This window comes from Musca autumnalis, unplaced genomic scaffold, assembly GCF_047663935.1.
Source record: "Musca autumnalis isolate F117 unplaced genomic scaffold, ASM4766393v1 scaffold_2, whole genome shotgun sequence".
Taxonomy (NCBI): Eukaryota; Metazoa; Arthropoda; class Insecta; order Diptera; family Muscidae; genus Musca; species Musca autumnalis.
Genome location: NW_027411755.1, coordinates 155,134,328 through 155,162,124, shown reverse-complemented (window position 1 = coordinate 155,162,124; position 27,797 = coordinate 155,134,328). Strand labels below are relative to the sequence as shown.

The 27,797-nt window shown below is 35.5% G+C and overlaps 1 protein-coding gene across 3 annotated transcripts in view; it reads left to right on the top strand.

Annotated features, from left to right (window-relative positions):
- dcma (decima) overlaps positions 1–27,797 on the top strand; it is a 316,154-nt gene that overhangs the window by 120,727 nt on the left and 167,630 nt on the right. Inside the window, exons 1-2 of one of the 3 annotated variants that reach the window (XM_073966101.1) lie at positions 13,766–13,819; positions 15,625–15,664. The exons of 1 other annotated variant lie outside the window; for it this stretch is intronic. In XM_073966101.1, coding sequence (XP_073822202.1) covers positions 15,662–15,664 — 3 coding nt within the window. In that variant the 5' untranslated portion in view covers positions 13,766–13,819; positions 15,625–15,661. Of the gene's footprint in view, positions 1–13,765; positions 13,820–15,612; positions 15,665–27,797 lie in introns of those variants that run through there. One more of the 3 variants, XM_073966100.1, reaches the window with a different exon arrangement.

Below are 27,797 nucleotides of genomic sequence, written 5' to 3'. Positions count from 1 at the left end.
AGAAAATTTGAGCACTCTATCTCAATTATTGCGGACGCTAGAGTGATTACAACAGACGGACAGACAGACGGACATGGCTAGATCGTCTTAGAATTTTATCCTGATCAAGAATATATATACTTTATAGGGTCGCAAATGATTAGTTCGATGTGTTACAAACGGAATGACAAACTTAATATACCCTCCATACTATGGTGGAGGGTATAAAAACAAAATTAATATACCCTCCATACTATGGTGGACGGTATTAAAATATTAAAGTGTTAATGTTTATTGAACATATGCGAGTATTCTAGTGCGTATACATAATGTGGTTTTACAGGTACGTTTTTTTTACGACCCCATATTACTGCAAGTAAGCAAACAAACAAACATTTGGCGAAAAAAATATTTGAAAGGCCTACCCTCTAAGTTTTTCAATTTGATCCAAACACCTAATACATGAAACTTTACGGCGATCGGTTCACGTTAAGCTCTTCCTCTTATTGTAAGAGTAGTATATCCGAACTGATAATACTACCATCAAAAAGAGCTCATATGAGGCGTCATGGTAGTTCTCTCCAAAACATGGATCAATATTTACAATTTCCGGAATGGAGCTTTTGAACTTCTGGCAACACACAATATTACACAACAGAAATATCGGTTCGAAAATGTGACCAAAACCAAAAACCTCGAAAATTCATAAAATTGTGCAATACCGGCTACACTTAAACCTGGATATACAGTGTGCGCATATCAAAATCAACAAATCGAGGATTTCGCTTTAATTAAATTTTTGGTCCTTTACTATTTTTTTGTATGTAATATTTTGAATTTAGTTGTTCTTTGTTAGGTTCAGAGAGCATTCAACACGTTGTTTTTGTATTTTGTAGTTGAATGGGATTGCAACAACAACAATATTGACTGATCCTATAGAGTGGGGAGTGCAAAACAAAAGCAACAACAAAATATTATTAACAATTGTAGTCTTATCGGTTTTAATTAGCTGTAGTTTGGACTAAAATTTGTTGTTTTTGGCATTTTAGTGTCTTTTTTTCTTGAAGAATTTGCATTTGTTTTCCTAACAGGATTGCCATCTCCTATCATTTTTCCCATGGTCGGGGGAAAATATCATAATATGCCTTAAAATGAAAAATGTTCCCTTATCTATATATATAAATGAGCTTGGTGATAAGTGATTGACTGACTGACTGACTGACTCATCATCAACGCCCAGCCAAAACGGCTAAAGCTAGGAGCTTGAAATTTTATCAGTGGGTCACTGTTGATGCAAATGTGCGAGATAAGGCCGGGTTTTAGAAAATCGTCCTGGAACCACAAAAAATAACAACAACAAAAAATCCTTATTTTCCATTACTATTACGTACTTATTCACTTAGTTGGCCCTCTGCAAGACATGTGTCAAATTAAACAATGCTATAACTACTTGATATCGTAAGAGATCACACATAATTTCAAATTTTGTAGTTTTACTTCTAGGCGCACTTATTTTATCGTAAACCACTAAATAATAGAAAGACAATTACGCAAAAAATACAAACCGATCCTGATTTTGTTTTCACATAACAGGTGTCGCACAAAAGATTTTCATTCGTTAAAATCCAGTTAGAAAAAAATGATTACAAACGATGCATTTGTAAAAATTTTGATTTTCAATTTAAAATTAAAACAAAAATTTTTTCAATAAATAATGTTGGGTTTGTTGAACAAATGACGATGTTGAAGACAACATTAGGGAATAAATTCAGAAATCGGCCAGAAATAACAACTACTAAAACTGTATGGAATTGACTTTTTGGTAATAACTAAATGTTTGCAAAATCAATGAAAGTGCAATAAAATTGTGCATATTACAACGATTTATTTGCAATTAAGAATTTTATCGTATATGGAGATGTACAATCATAACTATTCAATTTCAATTTCGAAATCTGTAATTTGAAGAAATGGCTAAATAATTAATGAAATCAATAATAGGTCCCAAACCAGAGACAAAAGATTGGTTCTGTAATTGAAAACGATTTTGGAGTATGTGTGTTACGTGAAAAAGGCAGAAACGTATTACATAACAAGTATTCATCACGAAGGGTTAGGAAAAAGTTCTCTCCCCGCTAAATATAAAGGAACGAATCAGATTTGCTACTAAGAAGATTTCAAGCCCGTTAAAGTACTTTGATGACGTTATATTTCTGATGAGATGAAAATTATGTTGCACTATTACGACGGAACCCAAAATATATGGCGCAACCCTCTCACAGCCCTGGATAATAAATATGCAATACATACTGTAAAGTTCGGAGTTATGGTAAGGGCATAGACAAATGAAGTGTATAGACAAAGGATTACTCATGTTGAGTGCTGTCAGCAGACTCAAACCAAAATACCAACATTTTTCGAAGTCGACTTTGAGAAAAATTGCAAGATTTTCTTTTACATCTGAGGATGTCGATTCCGTCAAAAACTAACCCCATACAGTTTTTGTTAGTAGAAGATGTTTTAAAAATAGTGTTTTTAATTGAGTTGTTCTGTTTGCAATTAAGAATTATTATGGCGTTCTTGGTATATAGAAATGTAGAGTTTAGGAAATCAATAATAGACCACAAACCAAGAATCAATTTTGGTTTTGTAATTGAAAACGATTTTGGAATATGTGCGTTACGTGAAAAAGTCAGAAAAGCATTATCACGAAGGGATAGGAAGAACCACTGCTCTCCCCGTAAAATATAGGGAAACGAATTTTCTACAGAGAAGATTTCAAGCCCTTTAAAGTACTTTGATGACGTTATATTTTCTAATGAGACGAACATTATGTTGTATTATTACGAGGGGACCCAAAAAGTATGGCGCGAACTTCTCTATAACGAACTCAATAACGAATTTTTCTCTATAACGAAGAAATATTGAAAACACAGTTTTTTTCAGTCCATGCTCACCTATTTTAACCTCTATATAACGAACTTCCCTATAACGAATACTTCTCTATAAAGAAGTTTTTTTAAGCACAAGTTATATTCCCCACACAAAATAACCTCCCTATAACGAATTAAAAAACAATATCTTTCAACAGCGCTCTTATTGAAGTCCACTTTATTTTACATTGCGCACACAATGTGTCAAAACAAAACAATGGTTTATGAGGAAAAATATCAGTTAAAATATTTTTTGTGGTGATCGAACGCAAACTACGATAAAATTGTAGAGATCAGCAAATTTATCATTTGGTTTTGTTTAGATTCGAAGACTGATGAATGGTGCAATATGTTTTGAATTGCCTTTCTTTCCCAGTTTAAGAAATAGTTGCGAAACAAAGTTCCCGATCATATTTGTTTTCCCACTGCTCATTGGGATGACTTTTTTGATGAAGCAAAGTAGCTTAAGGGGTATTATCAATTTGTGAATTTGTATGTAACATGCAAAAGGAAACGAAATAGGTCAATGGTTCCTTTCGATGATCTACATAGCATCACATTCTGAGTCCATTTATACGTGCCCGTCCATCCGTTAATGCACTTTTGTCGCATTTATTATCCTATCTGGGTTAAAATTTATGATGGTCGCAATTTTGACCAAAGGACTATAGCCATTGCTTTTGACGAGAATAGGTTGAGATTTGGATATAGCTCCCATATATTCTCCCGATTCCGTATATTCTATCCACCAAACAACTATTTTAAAACAAATGTGTAATGAAATCTGTTCAGTAGTGCGATTCACAAACTAATTTTGTGAGTTACCGACAAGTGTCGGTAAAATTAAAATGCTTATAATTTCGGTAATTACCGAAAGAATATGTGGTAATACCTTAAACTGTCGTACTTTACTGGTTAAATAATTTGTAAAATAGGAAGGGTGAAGCTATACTCTGCATTTTAATTTATTTATTTATTATCCTCCTTTATATTGGTGTGAATTCTCCGCTAACGAAGTAGCGGGCACTTGCTAGTAAAAAATATAATTGTAAAATATTCATTCGGAAAGTGGATTAGTATCAACCGTTCTTTTGTTTGCCGAATAATGAAAAAGTTAAACAACCGAATATTGGTAAACACAATACATCCTGGTGTAAACCCCCTTGAGGATATCGGCTCACTTGGTTAATAACGTTTATGCAAACGTTAAAAATAATGCGAGTAGGAACTTCCAAGAACTAGTTGGGGCTCTTATCCGATATACGCCCAAGATTAGTTCGCAGAAGAAGTTTTGAAGACAATTTGAAAAGTTATACACTGCTCAAGAAATCGTTGTCTTACCCAAAGGAAGACAATTTATGAAACACTGGTAGAAAATTCAATGTTTTATACAGTTTAAACGACCGAATATGAATTTTTTATTTTATTTTAATAAATAATATTCAAAATAAGATTTAATAACAAAAACTAAAAAAAAACTGATTTATTTATCCATATAGTCTTGCTTTGACTGCGCACGGTGAAAGACGTATTGTAAGTTAAACATCATTTCGTCGGTACATCATCTCTTTACAACAATAATTCTATTTGAAAAAAAAAATTGAAGTCATAAAAACAAAACAAAAACAAAGAGATTAGCGCGGTAATAAACGGATTTGCAAATTGTAAAAGCAATAACAATTAACACACGAATTGTGCGTACATTGTACGCACAATTCGAACCCACGGCAAGAACATGGCAATGAATGTGGACAACCCCAAGCTAAGCGACACTAGCAGTTCTGATAGCAGTGATAATGAACCAAAACAACAACGACTGGCAACAGGTACCAATGAAGAGAAAAAATACAAGGTCACCTAAAATATTTGAACAAAAACGTGCTCACTATGAAGAAACTGCTACAACCAGCAATAGATTCGATGCTCTAATCACTGATGAAAACAATGATGATAATAATATTAATAATAATCAACAATCAGCACCTAAGCCATCACCAATATTTATCCCAGATGTTGCAGACATTGGGAAAATGGTATCAAGCTTATGCAAAGTAGTTAAAAATTCTGAATTCTATTACAAATCCTTACGAGATGGAACCTTAAGCATTAAAACAGTTGATTCATATCGTACAGTCATCAAGTATCTAGACGAATGTAATATTAAATATCATACGTTTCAATTGAAAAGCGAAAGAGCCTTTAGAGCAGTGATTAAAAATCTCCATCACACAACTAGTTTGTCAGATATCAAAGCAATGCTTTTAAGCTTAGGACACCAAGTCAGAAATGTGAGAAACATTGTCAGTAGAACTACTAAAAAACCGCTACCTATGTTCATGTTGATCTAGACCCTAGTGACAATAATAAAGAGATATTCAATATCAAATCATTTGGCTCAGCTATAATTCAAGTCGAACCACCCAAAAAAATTTACGAGATTGCCCAGTGTTTCAGATGCCAAGACTATGGTCATACAAAAACGTATTGTAGGAGAGAATTTCGATGTGTCAAGTGTGGTTTAAACCACCCTACAACGGATTGTAAGAAAAATGAAGAAACTCCACCAACATGTGTACACTGCAAAAGTAATCACACAGCCAATTACAAAGGCTGCTTAATTTATAAAAATTTAATGAGCAAAAGGTACAGTGTGAATAGACATGTACATAATAACAGCCAGGAATATTATAACACAACTTCTTATAATAAACCCAATAACATTCACCAATGCAAGATGGCTGCAGTTATTCTCAAGTTATTCGAGGTAATCAATCATCAGATAATTCAATTTTTCAAAAAAAAAAAAAAAAAATCGAAGCGATGCTCAATAAACAGATTGAGCTAACAAACACGTTGATCAACATGATGTCTATGCTCATGACTAAAATATGCAAGTAAATCTTGTAATAGCCGAATGGAATGCAAATGGCATTCTAAAATACTTAAATGAATTAGAAATATTCTTAAACGAATATTATATTGACATAATGTTAATATCTGAGTCTCATCTAACCAATAAATCGCACTGCAACATACAAAAGTATGACGTTATAACAACAAACCACCCAGAAGATAAAGATCACGGTGGTGCTGCTATCTTGATCAAATCAACTATAAAATATGAAATTGCTGAGCCTATTGCAGAACCGTATCTACAAGCCGCTGGAATAAAAATTGTATGTGACAACTGTCCTATCTCTATATACTCTGTGTATTTTCCACCTAGATATAATATTAAGTGTGACAAATTTGAAAACTTCTTCAGAGCACTTGGCAATAAATTTATAGTGGGAGGCGACTTTAACGCCAAACATCCGTGGTGGGGCTCCAGAACAACAAACCCAAAAGGAAATGAGTTATACAAATGTGTAAATAATAACCAATATAATATTATGTCGACTGGAAGTCCAACTTATTGGCCTTCTGATCCCGCCAAACTACCCGATCTTATGGATTTCTTTGTATATAAAGGTATATCACAGACCTATTTAGATATAGTAGCCAAGGACGACCTGAGTTCCGATCACAGTCCAATAATACTAAACTTCCGGACCTCAACATGTAGGCTCAACTCAAACCGCAAAATCTTCACTAAAAGAACAGATCGGCAAATGTTACAAAGATATATTGATGAACACTTAGATTTGAATATAAAAATAAAGTCTGATATGGAATTAGATTATGCCGTAGAAGAATTTACTAAACTATTACACGAAGCAGCTTTTCAATCTACGCCACAAGAATCAATTAAAAATATATCCAGCTATTAAATATCATTTGAGATTCACAACTTATTGCCAAGAAAAGACGTCTGCGTAAAATTTGGCACAGAACAAGGAGTCCTTCAGATAAAAGTACACTAAATAGAGCTACAAATCAATTAAAATATATTCTTAAAGGCCAGAAAAATGAACGAATAAACAACTTCCTGACTAATTTAATTCCATCAAACAACAATGAGGTTAACCTATACAAAGCTACTAAATATCTGAGACATCCCAAAAAAAGAAACATAAGCATAAAAGACCAGCATGGCGTTTGGTGCAGGTCTGACAATAGCAAAACTACTGCTTTTAAGACATACTTAGAACAAATATTTTCTTCTGCATCATTATCTCAGACTCAGGATGATATAGATATTATGAACTTTCAAGATGTTCCCTGCCCAATGGATTTTCCAATAAAACCTTTCCGAATACAGGAAGTTATTAATGAAGTTAAGAAGCTAAATTCTAAAAAATCTCCCGGATTAGATCTCATTGATTCCAGCGTTATCAAGGCGTTGCCAAAAAAAGGATACGTTTATATGACGGTTTTGTTCAATTCGATTTTAAGATTGTCACATTTCCCTACGCTTTGGAAATGTGCAAAAATTATCATGATATTAAAACCCAACAAACCGGAAAATATGATAACCTCATATAGACCCATCAGCGTATTACCAATTTTATCTAAGTTGTTAGAACGACTTTTCCTAAAAAGATTGCTTCCTGTACTGGAGTCAATTAACATATTACCCGATCATCAATTTGGCTTTCGTAACAGTCATGGTACACCTGAGCAATGTCACAGGGTTATAAATGTGATAAGAAATTGCCTTGAAGTTAAACAATACTGCTCTTCTGTTTTTCTTGATGTTAAACACGCTTTTGACAAGGTATTGCACTGTGGTCTGTTATTTAAACTGAAACTCAACTTACCAACACCATTCTACCTTCTACTTAAATCGTACTTAAATGAAAGAACATTTTTTGTCAGCATTAACGATGAAGACTCCGATATAGGCGAAATTAAATCGGGTGTACCACAAGGCAGCGTGCTGGGACCTACTTTATATACTCTATTCACATCTGATATGCCAACAAACAATGATGTCACTATTGCAACTTACGCTGACGATACGGCAATTTTGGCAACAGATACTTCGCCAACTGAAGCATCGGTTAAAATTCAATGTCAGCTAAACATTATAGACAACTGGTGTAAAAGTGGAAGATAAATATAAATGCTGACAAATCTGTTCACGTTACTTATACTTTAAAAAGGGAGATTGCTCATCTGTAACATTTAATGGAGTCACAATTCCATCAGCAAACAGCGCCAAGTATCTTGGACTTCATATCGACAGGCGTCTTAATTGGAAACATCACATTAAGCAAAAAAAGAGAACAACTAAATATTAAGACAAGAAAATGTTTTGGCTAAATGTTTTGTCTAAAACACTTCGAACTATCACGAACGCCCCTTTGTTTGTCAATAATAACAACATTCACCGAGATTTAGGTATACCCAAAATTATAAATGAAATTTCGAGGCACAGTATCAACTACCTTAATAGACTAAGTTACCATCCGAATATTTTAGCTATAACCCTTCTTGATGATAGCAATGACTAAAGTTAGGAGACTAAAAAGAAAACATGTTCTTGATCTTCCTTTTCTACAATAAATATTAAATGTAAATATATCGATTTAGTGTAAGATTTTATATACTTTATAAGTTTGTTGGAGCTTATAAGTACTGTCATGTTATTTTAGTTTTTATGAAATTTGCCACAATGTGCCGACAGCCTCAAGGGGTTTACACCAGGATATACGAGTATTGTGTTTACCAATATACGGTTGTTTAACTTTTTTATTATACGGCAAACATAAGAACTGTTGATACTAATGCACTTTCCGAATGAGTATTTTACAATTTAAATGTTTATGTAGGGGAAATATTTTGATTGAGGGTATTATTATGTTTTCTCCGGACCATGGGAAATGACACTAACATGCCCCAAAAAACAAATTTAAATCAAAAGAACAGCCAAATAAAACATATAAGACTACAATATTTAATGATATTCAGTCAATATTGTTGTTATCCTATCCAACTACAAAGTACAGCAACAACTTATTGAAAACTCTCTGTACATAACAAAGAGCAACTGAACACAAAATATTGCAAATTGCAACGGATCCAAAAATTTAATTAACGCCAAATTAATGCCGATTTCTGTTACAGTTTTACCGGGAAATTAATAAAGAATTAATATTTAATTACGGAGGCACTGTGTTGCAAGAGGTGGCATGTCCGCCTTAAATGGGACAAGGCCCATACCATTTGAAAAAATCCTCGACATAGTGTTGTAATATATTTCAAGTGTATTCTCCATATTCCATAATAGATTGTATAAAAACGCTTAATCCTCCTTTGGTTGTTGCAACGAGTCTGAAATATACCCACAATAATTAGATCTGTATATACAGATTCTGATAGAACTCCCAGACTCAATATTAAATCCCATATACCATTAATTTTATGAACATATTTACATATGTATATGATCAAACAATTTCTTCCTTGAAATGCAGTCAAACGAGAAACTAATTTCTATAATTGCTTTCATGGAAATAAATTGAACTTCACGTTTATTATTCATTATACATACACACAAAGTTAGCGTTTGTTTTATTTACTGTAACAAATGTAACATCTCCTTTATACGTTGATATCAACACGTGTCAACTGTAAAAATTCTGTTGGTCCTTTTAGCATTAATAGATGTTAATCGTTTGCAAGTGTTGTGAATTTTATATTAAAAATTAATATTAATAGTCCAGCTGTAAAATGTTCTGGTCATTAAATTATTAAACTTTTAAAGACATTAAGTGATAATTGTGAGGAGAGAAGAAGAAGCCATTACATTTGTTGTGAAAAAGTTGTAAATGCTGAAGAAATACGAAAATTTGTAAAGCAGTGCTCATTTTATTGGCTTCGAGTTTTAATTAATCTTAGAGTATATCACAAACGAAGGATTAGTTCTACACTATAACTATGCTAGTCAGGAATCCAAAAATTATTCTACCCTGTGTTGCAAGAGGTGGCATGTCCGCCTTAAATGGGACAAGGCCCAAACCATTTGAAAAAATCTTCGACTTAGTGTTGTAATATATTTCAAGTGTATTCTCCATATTCCATAATGGATTGTATAAAAACGCTTAATCCTCCTTTGGTTGTTGCAACGAGTCTGAAATATACCCACAATAATTAGATCTGTATATACAGATTCTGATAGAACTCCCAGACTCAATATTAAATCCTATATACCATTAATTTTATGAACATATGTGCATATGTATATGAATGTATAATGATCAAACAATTTCTTCCTTGAAATGCGGTCAAACGAGAAACTAATTTCTAAAATTGCTTTCTTGGAAATAAATTGAACGTCACGTTCATTATTATTATTCATTATACATACGTGACGTAGGGGATGAATGATACCAAGCAACGGTCTTGACCGGCTTTACATGGCAAATCCCAGGATTTATCTTGGTCCCTCTTTCATCTCAAGTGGACACTGACCTCCCCGTGGTGTCACCTGGGGAACTGCCATTAACGCCCGTTAAAGGTAGTGAGCTAACATGTGCCGCGCGTTCACCTATAAGAACGTTAAAAACTTGAGTTTGGGCGTCGGGTTAGTAACCCTCCCCTAGAAAAAACATCCTACTATGAAAAAACGAAAGAAAAGAAAAGCAAACCCCTCTAAAGTTGACGAACCCCGCAAACGTTTTAAGGACCATGATCTACGAATCTGCACCTGGAATGTTCGCACTCTTTATAGAGAAGGTGCAGTCTTCGCATTGGCAGACGTACTTGAAAAATACAAGGCCGATATTACAGCCATACAGGAAATACGATGGACTGGGAAAGGCGTCACAACAACACCTAAAGGTGACGCACTGAATTCTAGCTGCCATGGCGTAAAGCATGAGTTTGGTTGCGGATTCGTAGTTAGTCGGAGACTAAAACATCTGGTATCCAGCTTCACCCCAGTGAATGAAAGACTCGCTACAATTCGATTAAAAGCAAAATTCTTCAACACCAGCTTTATTTGTGCATATGCTCCCACTGAAGAAAAGGACGAACAGACCAAAGATATATTTTACGAGCGCTTAGAAGAAACATATGACCGTTGCCCTGCCCATGACATTAAAATCATTCTAGGCGATTTTAATGCCAAAATTGGAAAGGAGAATATCTTTGGCCCAACAGTCGGGAAATTCAGTCTCCACAGTGAAACATCTGACAATGGTATGAGGCTGATAGACTTTGCAGCTGCAAAAAACATGGTAGTTAGCAGTACCAGATTTAATCATCTCGATATTCATAAGGGCACCTGGCTGTCTCCAGATCAAAGAACAAGTAATCAAATTGATCATGTTGTAATAGATGGAAGATATTCATCCAGCGTGTTAGATGTACGATCGTTCCGAGGCGCAAACATTGATTCGGACCACTACCTTGTAGCAGCAAAGGTACGTACCCGTCTAAACGTTGCAAATAAAGCACGAACAGACTCAACGCGGAAGTTGGACATTGATAGGCTGCATACACAACAGATAGCCACAGCATATTCCACTCAACTAGCCCAATTGCTTAACGCGAGCACTCCTTGTCCTGATAACATAACAACACAATGGCAACATATTGCCCACTCCATGCAAACAGCCGCAAAATCCATACTTGGATTCCAGAGACCTCCACAAAGGAATTCATGGTATGACCAGGAGTGTCGCGCTGCTACCGAAGAGAAAAATGCGGCATATAGAGCTACTTTGCAATCAGTAGCAACGCGTAGCGCGCGAGAGAGATATCGGGAGAAAAGGAGAGAAGAGAAACGTCTTTTCCGCAAGAAAAAGAGAGAAATGGAAAAGCGGGAGTGTGAAAAAATCGAGATGTACAGGAGCCAGAATGAAGTCCGAAAATTCTACCAAGGAGTGAAACATCAAACAGATGGCTTTGGTACAGGCACATCCTCCTGTAGAGACCAGCAAGGTAATCTGGTAACAGATACAGATAGCGTGCTCAGGATATGGAAGGAACATTTCTCCAATCTGCTGGTATCCAATAGTAGCGAAGACGATGATACCACAGATCCAATCCCAGAAGATGGTATAGAATGTATACCGCCCGGCCAAGATGAGGTAAAAACAGCAATCAACCGGCTGAAGAATAATAAAGCAGCAGGAGCCGATGGCTTACCAGCCGAGCTGTTTAAAACCGGAGGCGACGCGCTGATAAGGTGTATGCATCAGCTAGTTAGCACCATCTAGCAGGAAGAACGCGTACCCGACGATTGGAACCTGAGCATCCTATGTCCCGTCCACAAGAAAGGAGATAAGACTGTATGCTCAAACTATAGGGGCATAAGTCTTCTCCCTATTGCCTATAAGATAGTGTCAGGGATATTGTGCGAACGAATAAAGCCAATGGTCAACGAAATAATTGAACCATACCAATGTGGCTTTAGACCTGGCAAGTCCACCATTGACCAGATATTTACCCTGCGGCAAATCCTAGAGAAGACCCAAGAGATGCAGATCAACATATTTCACCTTTTTATCGATTATAAAGCAGCATTCGACAGTCCCCTCCGATCAAAGGTATTCCACGCAATGTCTGAATTTGGTATCCCGCAAAGCTCATCCGGCTTTGTAAGATGACTTTAACTGATACTAGGTCCTCAGTTAAAATTGGAAAGAACCTCTCCGAAGAATTTTGTACCAAAAGAGGTTTCAGACAAGGAGACAGCCTTTCATGTGACCTATTCAACATTTTGCTGGAAAAGGTAATACGAGATGCAAATGTCAAAAGAAATGGCACAATTTACACCAACAGCCACATGTTACTCGCCTATGTTGATGACATAGACATCATGGGACGATCAGTAAAGGAAGTAACTGATACCTGTAGGAAGGTCGAAGCAGAATCTGCGAAAGTGGGTCTGGCGGTAAACGGCGAAAAGACCAAATTGATGGTGTCGACGCGCAAAGCGTCCATAGAGCTCGGACCAACTGTGGAGGTTGGTACCTACAATTTTGAGGTAGTTAAAGACTTCGTCTACCTCGGCACTGCCATATACACAACAAACAACATCAGTTGTGAAATAAGAAGAAGAATTGTATTGGCCAACAGATGCTACTATGGTCTAAGTAAGCAATTTAAAAACAAAGCCACATCTCGTCAAACAAAAATAACACTATACAAAACGCTGATACTACCCGTGCTAATGTATGGCTCCGAAGCATGGGTACTTGCGCAAGCAGATAAGGCAGTGCTTGGTGTGTTTGAGAGGAAAATTCTTCGAAAGATCTACGGGCCGATTTGCGTTGACGGTGAATATCGACGTCGTATGAACCACGAGCTCTATCAGCTATACAAAGACATGAATATAGTTAAACGTATCGAGATGCAACGATTGCGTTGGCTAGGCCATATCATGAGAATGAGCGATGATGAACCCTCTAAAAAGGCGTATGAATACATGCCACATGGCGGTGCACGCAGAATCGGCAGGCCTAAGCTTCGATGGAGCAAACAAGTGGATGAAGAAATGGAAAGGCGCGGTATTCCAAAAAGTCAAGCGAAAAAACAGAGAGGAATGGAGATCTTTTCTTAGTTCGGTCTATGGAACATATGTTCTGTAATGGGCCAACTAAGTAAGTAAGTAATACATACGTACAAATTTAGCGTTTGTTTTATTTATTTTTAACAAATGTAATATTTCCTTTATACGTTCATATCAACACGTGTCAACTGTAAAAATTCTTTACATATTTCTGTTTGTCCTTTTACAGCATTAATAGATGTTAATCGTTTGCAAGTGTTGTGAATTTTATATTAAAAATTAATATTAATAGTCCAGCTGTAAAATGTTCTGGCCATTAAATTATTCAACTTTTAAATACATTAAATGATAATTGTGAGGAGAGAAGAAGAAGCCATTATATTTGTGTGAAAAAGTTGTAAAAGCTGAAGAAATACGAACATTTGTAAAGCAGTTGGCTACGAGTTTCAACTACATACAGTGTTTGTATATCATAAAGGAAAAATTAGTTTTATTCGCTAACTATGTTAGTCAAAGAAGCCAAAGATTATTCTACCATAAAAAATTACTAATTCTTAACGATATTTCATCACAAAACAAAAGAATATTATTTCACAGTATAGATAAAATTAAATTACACTGTGCAACACGAAAATTATTAACCATATTCTGACACCGCAGCGTGATAGAAGACCAAAAAAGAGAGGACACGTGTCTTGCCGTTTTTTCGTATCTCATCAACTTTCGCGGTGATAGGCATCCAAAAGTTTGAAGCTTTGATGTAAAAAGGCCCATTTAGTCAGGACTATATCTTCTAAACCGTTAGAAAATTTGGATTTATCTCAGGAGCAAAGTTGTAGCTCTTGTCTTAAAGAACAAAAATTGTGAACACATATAGTCCATCAAACTTCATCTGCAGGGTCAAAATCGCTATTGTCAAATTTCTTTTAAAATTTTTTCTTAAGTTTTGTTATACAGCTTTCAAACCGATCAAATTTGAAGCAAACAACCAACTACAAAAATGTACCTCAGATCTCATTAAACATCTTTCTAGAATATACGAACTCTGTATAGACGGTTTTTAAAGGTCAAAATAGCAAAGCAAATGTGATTTATATCCTGTTTTCTCTGATTCTGGTCCACAGATACTAAACCGTTCAATATTCAAGAAAACAACCACCTACAATAATGTAGAAGAGGCATCAATAAACAACTTTCTGGAACATGAAAAATGTCTACGAACGGTTCTTAATGGTAAAAATAGCAAAAATCTTTTGAAAATATCCAATTTTTATACTTTTTTCTCCGACTCTGGTCCAAAGATACGCAACCGCCCAAAAATTAAAGATACAGTCAACTACAAAAATGTACCTTAGATTTCAACAAACAAGATTCTAGAACAAATGAAGATTCTAGAAACGATTCTTCAAGCTTAAAATTCGATTATTTTAGATCATTCTTTCCTGTTCAGGTCTGTAAATAACAAACCTTTCAAATTTCCTTGAGTTTTTAACAGTTTGTTATTTCCAAACCTGAGCTGGGGGAATGCTAAAAATAATTTAATTTTTCGTGAATTTCAGCCCTAAGAATCATTCATATGTTCTAAAAAGTTGTTTATTGAAACCTTAGGTACATTTTTGTGGTTGACGGTATCCTTAATTTTTGGGCGATTCGGTATCTGCGGACCGGAATCGGAGAAAAAGTATAAAAATCGAAAATTTTCAAAAGTGTTTTGTTATTTTCACATTTAAGAACCGGTCATAGACATTTCGTATGTTCCAGAAAATTGTTTGCTGATATCTTTGCTACATTATTGTAGTTGGTTGTTTTCTTGAATATTGTACAGTTTAGTATCTGTGGGCAAGAACCAGAGAAAACAGGATACAAATCACATTTGCTCGTAAATTCTAGAAAGATGTTTATTGAGATCTGAGGCACATTTTTGTAGTTGGTTGTTTGCTTCCAATTTGATTGGTTTAATAGCTGTATAACATAACTAGAGAAACAATTTTAAAAGAAATTTGACCATGGCGATTTTGACCTTGCAGATGAAGTTTGATGGATTATATGAGTTCAAAATTTTTGTTCTTTAAGACAAGAGCTACAACATTGCCTCTGAGATAAATTCAAATTTCCTAACGGTTTGGAAGATATAGTCCTGATTAAATGACCCATTTTACATCAAAGCCTCAAACCTTTGGAGGCATATAACCGCGAAAGTTGATGAGATAGGGAAAAACGGCGAGACAGTGTTTTCCCGTTTTTGGTGTTCTATCACACTGTGGAGTCAGAATATGGTTAATAAAACATGACTCAAAGAATTACACACAGTGTTATAGTATAAGTTTTAAAGAACCGGAATCAATAAATGGTAAGTAAAATTTTATTGTGTCGACATAAAGTGAGAAAGTTGTTTAATCTCCAGTTTCTCTTCTTGTTTTCTCCAAAAATTATAATTTCCTGTAAACAAAAAAGTTTTTGGGCTATGCCACACCTGTTTGTTTTACATAAACACGTCTGTCTTTACACAAAATAATAACTTTTAATATAATTTAATTATTAATTTCTACATTGGCTAGTCACATTGTATAACTTAAGGCCATATTTCAGAGATCACAAAGTAAAATACCTCTTACTACAAAAGCCAATTACTTGCGAAGATACTGTGAAAATGTAATTTTAATTTTGACGCGTTACTACATACAATGGAAGCCAACATTGTAAATTCGTATTCTTTGGGGGAAATATTATTAAAATTGAAAACATAATAAAATCGCAGGACATTTTATTGCTAAAGTATACTTTGCATCATAATGAAATAGCAACAACCGTCTTTGTTTTTAATTTGTATGAAAGAAATTGCCATAAGAAATTCTATGTAACCTTGTATTCATTTTATGACCACATAGGTCATGGCTGAATAAAGATAAATTTCTAAGGAGATAAACAGCGAAATAAACTAAAGCAATACCATCATCGTAAACGAAAAATATGTAAGAGAGGGCTATAGTTGGACGGGGCTTACCATGGGATACCCTATACCACTACCTTTGAGCACTAGTTTTTCACGCAATTCCTTTTAAAAGTATATGACATACATAAGATAATATACTCGAAACAAACCAGAGATATAGCACATGCATACACCATCATTGCAGGAAACATAAAACGTTTTTCCTTATTTTATTATGGACAGACGGCCATGTTTCTTCAAGAAGTTAAAATTTGCTTTGAAAAAAATATCGAAATACCCTTATCTTTACCAAATGGACCAATGCACAGTGGATCCACTTGTATAGAGAAAGTGGCCAAAAATATTTAGAGAGCAAAAATCAAGCCAATGCGTCTCCTCTCTCCCCCTTTCCGCTCTGGAGGGGGTATACGGTAAGAATTATTTTATGCTGTTAATACAAAATGATATGAACAAAGGTCCCGATTTCCTTATGATGCAAAAAAAGGCTTGGGGAAACAAAACAATCTCCAAAACAACAAAAAATCCAACCAATTAAGCGGATTAAAAAAAACCAACATTATTGTCTGAAAAAATTAAAATTTTTAATATAGATCTTATAGCGTTCTTCCTGGAAGGCACGTACCGCCAACGTAAGACAAATTTGAAAGAAGATTTCCTCATATTGCCACTGATACCCATTATGTTAATTGACGTGATCAGATAACAGAGTTATACGCTAATATATCCATAGAAACCCTATTCTAGGGCAGCTTTAGTCACCGGCCCCCAATATTGGTCTGGCACTAGATGGAAGCTGATTTTAATACTGAATAACCTTAAACCCTACTTTGAAAAAATTATTGCCGAGGTGGGCAATACATACATGATCGAATTGGCATTACAAAATACACTATGAAAATATGCAGTTAAATAGAATTCCACAACACGCTAAAACGCTATTTAAAAAAAAATTAAGCTATTACCTCCTCCTTCAAAATCCACTATAATATTTTGCTATACGTATTAGTTTCGCGATATTTTGAATATATTTACTTGCACTTAAAATATAGGTTGTACCCACAACAAAAAATATTAGTCAAATGTTCCGACTATTGAAGCTATTCTTAAGAAAATCGCGTTCGAATGAAACAAACATTAATATATTTTTAAAACAGTCCATGTCATAGCTATCAGAGTTGCCAGATATTGTACCAAAATTTTGACATTAATTTTTTTATGTAAAGAAAGACTTTATTTGAGCTTGAGGCCAATCTTTCTTTACATAAATTTGGAAACTTTATTATAATGATTGCGACATTTTGTAGCATGGAAGGTAAATGTAGTTCTTTACAAACAAACCAACACTAAAGGAACCCATTTATATGTTAGACGGAAGTTCTATTATCTTACCTCTACTCTGATGTAATTTGCATTAAGAGAGAGGTCTACAGTTGGGATTCAAGTTTAGTTGTCGTCATTTGCCGGAATAATAATAAAAACCATTGTTCCACAACATCCCATGATTTTATATGAAATGTTGACACAAAGTATATAATTTTAATAGAGAGAGTTTACAATATTATAGATACATTTAAGTTTGGAACAGAGTAAAATGCAGCATATCATAATACGTTCAGTATAGTCCCCCGCCTGGTATTTTGAAGTTTTTAACCAAATTCTCCAACAGAATTGACGCAATAAATAAAAAATCTTTCAAATGAATATTACACATGTAGGTTCACGTTTTGGTGTGTCCCACAATTTTTAACCACAGTAGCTCTTTTTTGGCATTTTCGATTCTATTTCAAAGATTTACAATAATTCTTATTCTTCAAAGTACATAGTCCAATTAAAAAAGTTTTGTGTTACTTTTGCCTTATTAAGTTATCAATTAGACACATTTTACCGCGAGGACTGATGCCGATATGAAGATCTATCTAAAAAACCTATTAATGTTATTTGTATATCATTAATTAATTGAAATAAATAACTCAAAAAAAAAATAACTCGAATGCCCGAGTGCAGAGTAGACTTCTACCGAACATTTCCAATCAAACATTGCCAGCTGTTGTAAGAAAATAATATTCTTTTATGTGATAAAAACACGAAAACTTTACTATTTTACCAGAAGTTATAGAGTCCATGCAACTGAAAAATTCAGAAAATTAAATTTATGGTCTGTTCCAGTGCTGCAAGAATCTTCTCATTTTCAGTAGTAAAAATCTGTAGATTCTTGAAGGTTCTGGAACAGACATTTAGAACGATTCATTTACTCCGAATTCTACACGCAGTACTGATTGAGACTACGAAACCCACATTCGGGCTCGGCAAAATTTTTGCCCTTACAAAATAAGTTAAGTCGGAAAAACTCCATCTGATATCCCAATGGTTGTTCCGCCTTATTTCTACCTTAATTATACGATTAGATGTTTGTGAAATCGATGACATTTAAAACTTTCCAAGGACTATGACCAAAGATTATGCACTTCTGTCGGCACCAAATTATGAAAATTCATAACTTTTGTTTTCTCGAAAACAAGAAAAAAAGAATCAGTCATAAAAGTATAGACTTTAATCTATAGACAGATGGAATACGGGCTTCATAACCAATATCTCTGTCCTAAAAATTGTGTAGTCAGGGACTTTCAGAATTTCGTTGTCTTTTTTGGATGTATACACTTTCCGACAAAAATATCGAAACATTTGGGTATAAAACTTCACGAATAAATGTTTATGTTGTATCATAAATTTGACTTCGATAAGAGCGCAAAAGTTTTGCACTTTTGGGGAGAAGATACCTGTAAGAATGGTCCATTTTGGAAGTGGACCTAACTTTGGAAGTCATTCCTTTTTATAGTTATCGTGTCAATCCGTAATTTTAGTTGGCATTGGTAAGATTTAGAGCTTTTGAACCGTTATGTCAGGAAGCATCGACTTACCCACGAAAAATAGAATATCGCTGTAAACAAGACCGCAAGGAGTAGCATTGGCAAACATGTTCAATAGATTCTCGAACAGCCATTATATTGCACTTATTTTGAAATTGTGCGAGGGAAGTATCCGAAGATGTTGTCCCATATAGACCCTCTTTGTAGTTGATATACATATGTACGTCCGGAAATAATTTTAGGATGTTAAAAGTTTCGTTGAAATCGGATATTGAAATTTTGTATGGGAGGTACCTTAAGGAGTGAACAGATATAATCCATATTCGAATTTAATATATGTCTCGAAGAAATCGATTTGGACCTTCGACAAAGGTAGACTTGTGGGAATTAAAGTTCGGTTAATCTGTTCGAGAGTTATCATGCGCTCGAGCCAGACAGACGAAAGAACTGGGTTAAATCGACACCAAATTATTTGAAGCGGATTTTGTCGAAACATATGAGAAGTCAAAGGCCATTATTTCTATGAGGTAAATTTTTATCGTTAGTCTAAAGCCCGAAATTGCAGCAGATTTTAATACCATTTAACAAATTTTTGAGCATTAATTTTGTTTGCGGTTGTTTTCAGCTACAACTATGTTAATGATAGGAAAAATGCAGGTGGGTATGCTACTTATAGCAGATATTAGCACTTTATGATACACAACAATAATTTTTTCTCCATAAAATATATAATAAAAAAATAAGGCAGCAAAACAATATTCTTATAGGTTTTAAAGATATGCTCCACGGAAAACACTTGATATTTCGTACATTTTGTCCAGTAAACATGTCATTTCATGCACTTCCAATCCGCACAATATTAAACACGTAATTTTTATACCCTCCACCATAGGATGGGGGTATATTAAGTTCGTCACTCCGTTTGTAACTACTCGAAATAATCATTGTAGACCCCACAAAACTATATATGTATATTCTTGATCAGCGTGAAATTCTACATCGATATAGCCATGTCCGTCCGTCTGTGGAAATCACTCTAGCGTCCGAACGGATTGACGTATGTGGTAGGCTTCATTTTAATATATTTTGAATGTATTAGTCCCATTTGACAACAGAATCGGTTGTAACTTTGTATTTTGTGTTTCCAGAGGCAAAGAAACATTTCTACCATAAATTGTTTATATAGCTCCACGTTGTAATATAGCCCCCATAGGACGATATTTCCCGATTTTCGGTATTTTGAAGGTTTTGGTCTCATTATCACACCGAGATGGCTGAAATTTGGTACTAAGTCCTCGTTGGGGTATAAAACTTTTCCCCAGAAATTTGTAGGTATAGGTCCACGCTATCATATATTCCGATTTTCGGTATTTTGAAGGTTCTGGCCCTGCATACGTCCCTGTATGGGACCTACTGTTTATCGCCGAGACCAAACGGCGTGTCTTAAGACACCACTTATGGAGAAGTTTTTCAAGGCTGAAATACTCAGGAAATGTCGCCAACATTACTGAGGGGTATTTTGCCACCGTTGAAAAATGTTTGATGTTGCTTGGCCGGGGAATTGAACCGCCGACCTTCTGCGTGCAAGGCGGGTGTGCATACCATGCACCACGGTGGCACCCAATTTGCCGGAATATGTCACCCAAAATTTAAAATATGAACCAAAAATTTAATTTGAAGATTTCTTCCACAACTGTTATGGTCAATCAATTTCACCAGCTAAACACTATCCGATCATGATCTAAAATTATTTCCATCTTCTTTGGCCAAAACTCTTACCTCGGGCAAAAATTGGTCAGTATTGAACTACAACTGTGACCTCTTGTGTGATTATGGTTAAATAACACATTATTAAATAAATAATGTTGTAACTCCATGTACATAGAAATAATTTGTATCAATGGAAAGGTCAAGATATCGTCTACCAAAAATAACTCATGTGGGGTTATTTTCACACAAAATGTTCTATCCATTTTACCCGCTAAATACTATCTGATCAACAGGTTAAATTGCAAGCTTCTTCTATGTAGTAATCTCAATACTTAATTAAAATTTCGCGCTCATCGATATATTATTGCGACCTACAGAGCAGCTACAAAATCGTATAAACATTTTGTTTTTGGTCCATTTTACCCCCTAAATATCTAAAATGTTTTACGATTCACTTTGGCAATAACAACAGGCGCTTATTCTCGTGACGATCATAATTGCGGCCTGCAATGTGATTACAGTTTTAATGGACGGACGTACACATTTCAAAATCGATTCATCTCGTCCAGATATGAATTTTGTGTTACATGAATTTTCGGAAAAACAACTCTGTCCGACTAGTCTGACGAACTTTTTCCTGTCCACTCTGTCCCTCTCTGAAGGAATTTTTTTTATTTTCTCTTGTGCTGCTTTGGAAAAATTAAGTGTAAACAAGTATGAACGGCTTTAAGTTCGGCCGGGCTGAACTTGTTATATCCTCCACCACGAGTGGTATTGAAGTAAAATGGAACAATTAGTTTCCTTTCGCTTATGTAGAAGACTTAATACCATATTTCATCAATTTCGGTAAAACAGTGTCGCTAACCTTAAGAATACCGAAATTCGGGAGGTACCGTTCCATGTGGCTATAACAACACGTCGATCTATACCACCAAATTTCTGGCGTAAAAAAAGAATAAAGTAAGATAATGTGGTTAAAACCTAAAAATACCGTAAATCAAGAGGTACGCTTGGGATATAGGAAGACGTGGACCTATACTGATAATTCTTTTCCGGAACATTTTATATCCCCATGAAAGACTAAATAACAAATTTCAGTCATTTCGTTAGGATATTGACGTCACATCCTTCACAACTACGAAAGTCGGGAGATACCGGACATATACAGACGTAATTCAGTCGGAAAGGGTTTTACTTCCAACGTAGAATAAATACCAAATCTCAACCATTTTGGTGGGTTGTTGTGGCCACAAGGTTCAAAATACCGAAAATCTGGATGTACAGTTCTATGGAGCTATATGAAAGCGTTTCACAGTGAAAAATACCGATTTAGCGCGCCAAAAATAAAACTCGATGTTTATTGTATGCTTGTCCATAAATTCGACATTAACAGCTCTAGATTATCAATTTAACTTCATTTATTAATATATTTTGTAAATTTGTAAAAAAATCGGTATAGGTCCAGGTTTTCTTATAGCCCCCGTAGAACGGTACCACCAATTTCGGTCATTTGAAGGTTTAACCACATTATCTTCGTTGAAGGTGTAAAGTATTCCAACGGAGAATTTTCAACACAAGTGCACATTTTGATATGGCCCCCATAGGAAGGTACCGCCTGAATTTTGGCATTTTTTGATAAATAATAACAATAACAAGTAAAGGATCTCTATCAAAAATTTTATCACGCCATAACGCGGAAGTTCAACTCACGGCGGATCTGTCCTTCGGGGTTCATAATATACTCACCAAGGCCTTTCTTCCTCAAGAGGAATTTTCCGTGCCCCAGACTATCACCTCCATTTTGTTGCACATCGTTATCTAATCTAATCTTACAAAATGTGTTCAGCTGGTTGAAAGTACCACCAACGGGGTTATATCAAAGAGTCAACCTATCTTTAAATTTTTTTGGCTGAAAAGTTTTATAGCTGCAGGGAACTTCAAGAGTCAAATTGAGGGTAGTTTCATCAAAACAATGTAGACCCTCAAAAATGGACCCATGTTGACGAATTTTAGTGAAGAAATTTCGTGATCACTCAAAATTCCCGAAAATCGGGAGGTACAGTTATATGGGGGATATACCAAAACATGGACCTTTATTGACGATTATTTTTGAATAGACAAAATTGTAGCTAAAATTCGCAAAATACCGATCATTACAGCTAGTTCGATTAAAAATTGTAGCTAAAATTCTCAAAATACCGAAAATATGGGGGCTATAGCAAAACATGGACCTATCTTAACGATGCTTTTTTGGAGATGTTTTATGACCACTGAGAACTTCAAATGTTAAATTACAGATATTTCGGTTAAAAACTGTAGCTAATATTCTCAAAATACCGAAAATTGGGAGGTACCGTTGTATGGGGGCTATACCAAAACATGGACCTATGTTGATGATGTTCGGTGGGGATGTTTCATGACCACTGAGAACCTCAAGTGGCAAATTGCAGATAGTTCGGTTAAAAATTTTGGCAAAAATTCTCAAAATGCCGAAAATCGGGAGGTACCGTTATATAGGGGCTATACCAAAACATGGACCTATGTTGACGATGCTTGGTGGAGATATTTCATGACCACTGAGAACCTCAAATGGCAAATTGCAGATAGTTCGGTTACAAATTGTGGCTAAAATTCTTAAAATACCGAAAATCGGGAGGTACCGTTATATGGGGGCTATACCAAAACATGGACCTATGTTGACGATGCTTGGTGGAGATATTTCGTGACCACTGAGAACCTCAAATGGCAAATTGCAGATAGTTCGGTTACAAATTGTGGCTAAAATTCTCAAAATACCGAAAATCGGGAGATACCGTTATATGGGGGCTATACCAAAACATGGACCTATGTTGACGATGCTTTGGTGGAGATATTTCATGACCACTGAGAACCTCAAATGGCAAATTACAGCTAGTTCGGTTAAAAATTGTATCTAAAATGATCAAAATACCGAAAATCGGGAGGTACCGATATATGGGGGCTATACCAAAAAATGGACCTATATTGACGATGTTTCGTGGAGATGTTTCATGACCACTGAGAACCTCAAATGTCAAATTGCAGATAGTTCGGTTAAAAATTGTGGCTAAAATTCTCAAAATACCGAAAATCGGGAGGTACCGTTATATGGGGACTATACCAAAACATAGACCTATGCCCATATCCTTTGGGATATAAGTTTGTTGATCACTAGGAACCCTAAGTGCCAAATTATAGCTAATTCGGTCTGCAAATGTGGCGAAGAACGTCAAAATACCTCAAATTCGGAGGTACCGTTATATGGGGGCTATACCAAGGAGTGGACCGATATAGCCCATCTTCGAACTTGACCTGCCTATGGAAAAAGATCCTCGCTTGCCAAATTTCAGCACTCTATCTCAATTATTGCGGACGCTAGAGTGATTACAACAGACGGACAGACGGACAGACAGACGGACAGACGGACAGACGGACATGGCTAGATCGTCTTAGAATTTTATCCTGATCAAGAATATATATACTTTATAGGGTCGCAAATGATTAGTTCGATGTGTTACAAACAGAATGACAAACTTAATATACCCTCCATACTATGGTGGAGGGTATAATAAAATAAAAAAATCTGCGGGCCATCCCGCGACTCTTCCTACTAAATAGCTCTAACAAAATACACAAGTTGAAAGAAAATCGGATGTCAAATGTTTACAATAAATAACATCTTATATTAAATATTTTTTAACTCACCCCTCTTCATGAAATATTAAATACACAAAAGCTTTAAAATTAATTTGTAGGAAGATTGTATGAGACGATCGCAAATTTACTACTAACAAATATTATGAAAAGCAGTCGATAAATTGTCTACAAAAAATTAACCGTTATCCCGCTCCAGCTGATGCAAAATAAATTATTTAATGCCGTTAGATTCTGTGGACACCTTAGAACAATACAGCACTAATATTTTTTAAATTGGCGTATGTGATTTTTTCTTTTTGGCGTGCTAGATCGTTATTTTTTCCACTGTGCTTTGGAAAGTTTTATACCTGAAATGAGGACCAAATACCAAATTTCAACAATTTCGGAAGAATATTGAGGCTGCAACCTTCAATATACCGGAAATCGGGAGTTACCGTTCTTTGGATGCTATATGAAGGCCTCCACCCATACCGACAAATTCTGGGGGAAAATTGTATACCCCCAACGAAAACTAAATACCAACTTTCAGCCACTTCGGATGAATATTGAGGACACAACTTTCAAAATACCGAAAATCGGGAGGTACCGTTCTATGGGGGCTATATAAAGGCATAACCTATACCGACTATAGGTTATATGAAGGCGTGGACCTGTACCGACAAATTTCTGGGGGAAAGTTTTGTACCCCCAACGAAGACTAAATACCAAATTTTAGCCATTTCTGAGGAATATTGAGGCCACAACCTTCAAAATACAGAAAATCGGGAGGTACCATTCTATGGGGGCTATATGAAAGCGTGGACCCATACCAACAAAATTCTGTGGGAAAGTTTCGTACCCCCAACGAAGACTAAGTACCAAATTTCAGCCATTTCGGTGTGATAATGTAGCTAAAACCTTCAAAATACCGAAAATCGGGTGGTACCGTTCTATGGGGGCTATATGAACGCGTAGACCTGTGCCGACAAATTTCTGGGTGGAAAGCTTTATATCCCCAAAGAAGACTTAATACCAAATTTCAGTCACTTCGAATGAATATTGAGACCACAACCTTCACAATACGGAAAATCGGAAGGTGCCGTTCTATGGGGGCTATATGAAGGCGTGGACCTATACCAACAAATTTAGAGGGGAAGTTGAATGCCCCCAACGAAGACTAAATACCAAATTTCAGTCATTTCAATGGATTATTGTGGCCATAACCTTCAAAATACCGAAAATCGGGAGGTACCGTTCTATAGTGGTTATATGAAACCGACAAATTTCTGGGGGAAAGTCTCGTACCCCCGACGAAGACTCTTCTTTATTTACTCATCCGTTATCCGGATATAAGTGATCGTACAATTCATTTTGTTTTTTAATATTTATCGCATTATATTTATGTTATAGTATAGTGGTTGTCAGCTCTCTGTGTCTTGCAGCATTCAGCAGATCAGTTTCGTCGGTATAACCTGTCCAGTCCATGATGTTTTTGAGCCAAGATGTTTCTTTTCTTCCTCTAGCACGCCTTCCATCAATTTTTCCTTTTAAAATTGCTTGTAAAATGTTGTATTTATTGTTCCTTAATACGTGTCCAAGATATGCTATTTTGCGACTTTTTATTGTTGTTATTAACTGCCGGCTTACATTCATCCTTCTTAGTACTTCGTCATTAGAAATTTTCGCAGTCCATGGTATTTTCAGTACTCGCCGGTAAATCCACATTTCGAAGGCTTCCAATTTTCTTTCATCAGAGGATTTGAGCGTCCAAACTTCTGTTCCATATAGCAGCACCGACCAAATATAGCATTTTATAAAACGTACTTTCGTTGTTACGTTGATGTCATGGCTTTTCATAAGTTTGTTGTATTTACAAAAAGCATCTCGCGCCATCTCTATACGACTTTTAATCTCTTTCGAGGGATCCCATTGGTCGTTTATTAGTATCCCTAGATATTTAAAAGATCGCACTCTTTCAATTTCTGTACCTTGAACTTTTAAGGTCACATCTGCATGGGGATTTTTTCTGCTTATGACCATATATTTCGTCTTCTTCATGTTTATTTTAAGGCCATATTTCTCACTTACACGTGCAAGTTTCTCCACAAGTTTCTGGAGACCGGATATACTTCCAGCCAGTAACGTGGCATCGTCCGCATACCTTATGTTATTAATTATTTTCCCATGAATTTTTATTCCGACGTTTTCTCCTTCTAGCGTTTCTTGGAATATTTTCTCTGAATATACATTAAACAATAAGGGAGATAGAAGACAGCCCTGTCTAACACCCCTTGAGATGCCAATTTCTTTTGTTGGTTCTCCACTTACTTCAATTCTTGCCGACTGATTCCAATAGAGACTTTTTATGCACCTAAGTTCATTGTCTTGCATTCCTATATCATGTAATATTTCCATTAATTTATCGTGTTTGACGGTATCGAAAGCATTTTCGTAGTCAATAAAACACATGAATACATCCTTCTGGGCATCCCTACATTTTTGTGTTATAATTTGGATGCAGTATAGTGCTTCTCTTGTACCCATTCCTTCTTTAAACCCAAATTGGGTATTTCCCATGTGTGCTTCACATATTTTGTATATTCTACTATGAATAATCTTTAGAAATATCTTCAAGGCATGACTCATTAAGCTAATGAGTCTGAAGTCACTGCATTGTTTTGCATTATTTTTCTTGGGTATTGCGATGAAGGTTGATTTTAGCCATTCTTGTGGATAGTTTCCAGTGTTGTATATGTAATTAAAAAGGTTGACTAGTAGGTGTATATTGCTGGAATCAATAAGTTTCAGTAATTCTGATGGGATTTCGTCCGGTCCTGTAGCCTTTCTGTCTTTCAATGATTTTATAGCGCGTTCTACTTCGCTCTGCGTTTTAGGCGTCCCTCTTCTTGGAATTTCCGAATCATCCTCATAAGATGATCGTTCGCTATCAGTAAAAAGATTGGTAATATATTCCTCCCATATATGCTTCCTTCCCTCCAAGTCAAATACAGCTTCATTGTTTTTATAAATTAGAACTGGATTGGTTATTTTCTTTCCATATACTCCGGCGGCTTCTTTTAGCTTCTTGTGGAGGTTAAAATCATCGTGTATACTTTGTAGAAATTCAATTTCCTGGCATTTGGCATTCAAATTCGCATTTTTGGCTGTTCGGGTCGCAGATCGTATCTCCTTATTTATCTCCCAGTATTTTTCATAGTTTTTATTTCTGTATTTGCTTCGCTCATTCCATAGTTCTCGAATCTCGTCGGTAATCCATTCTTCTGTTCTTGATGATGTTC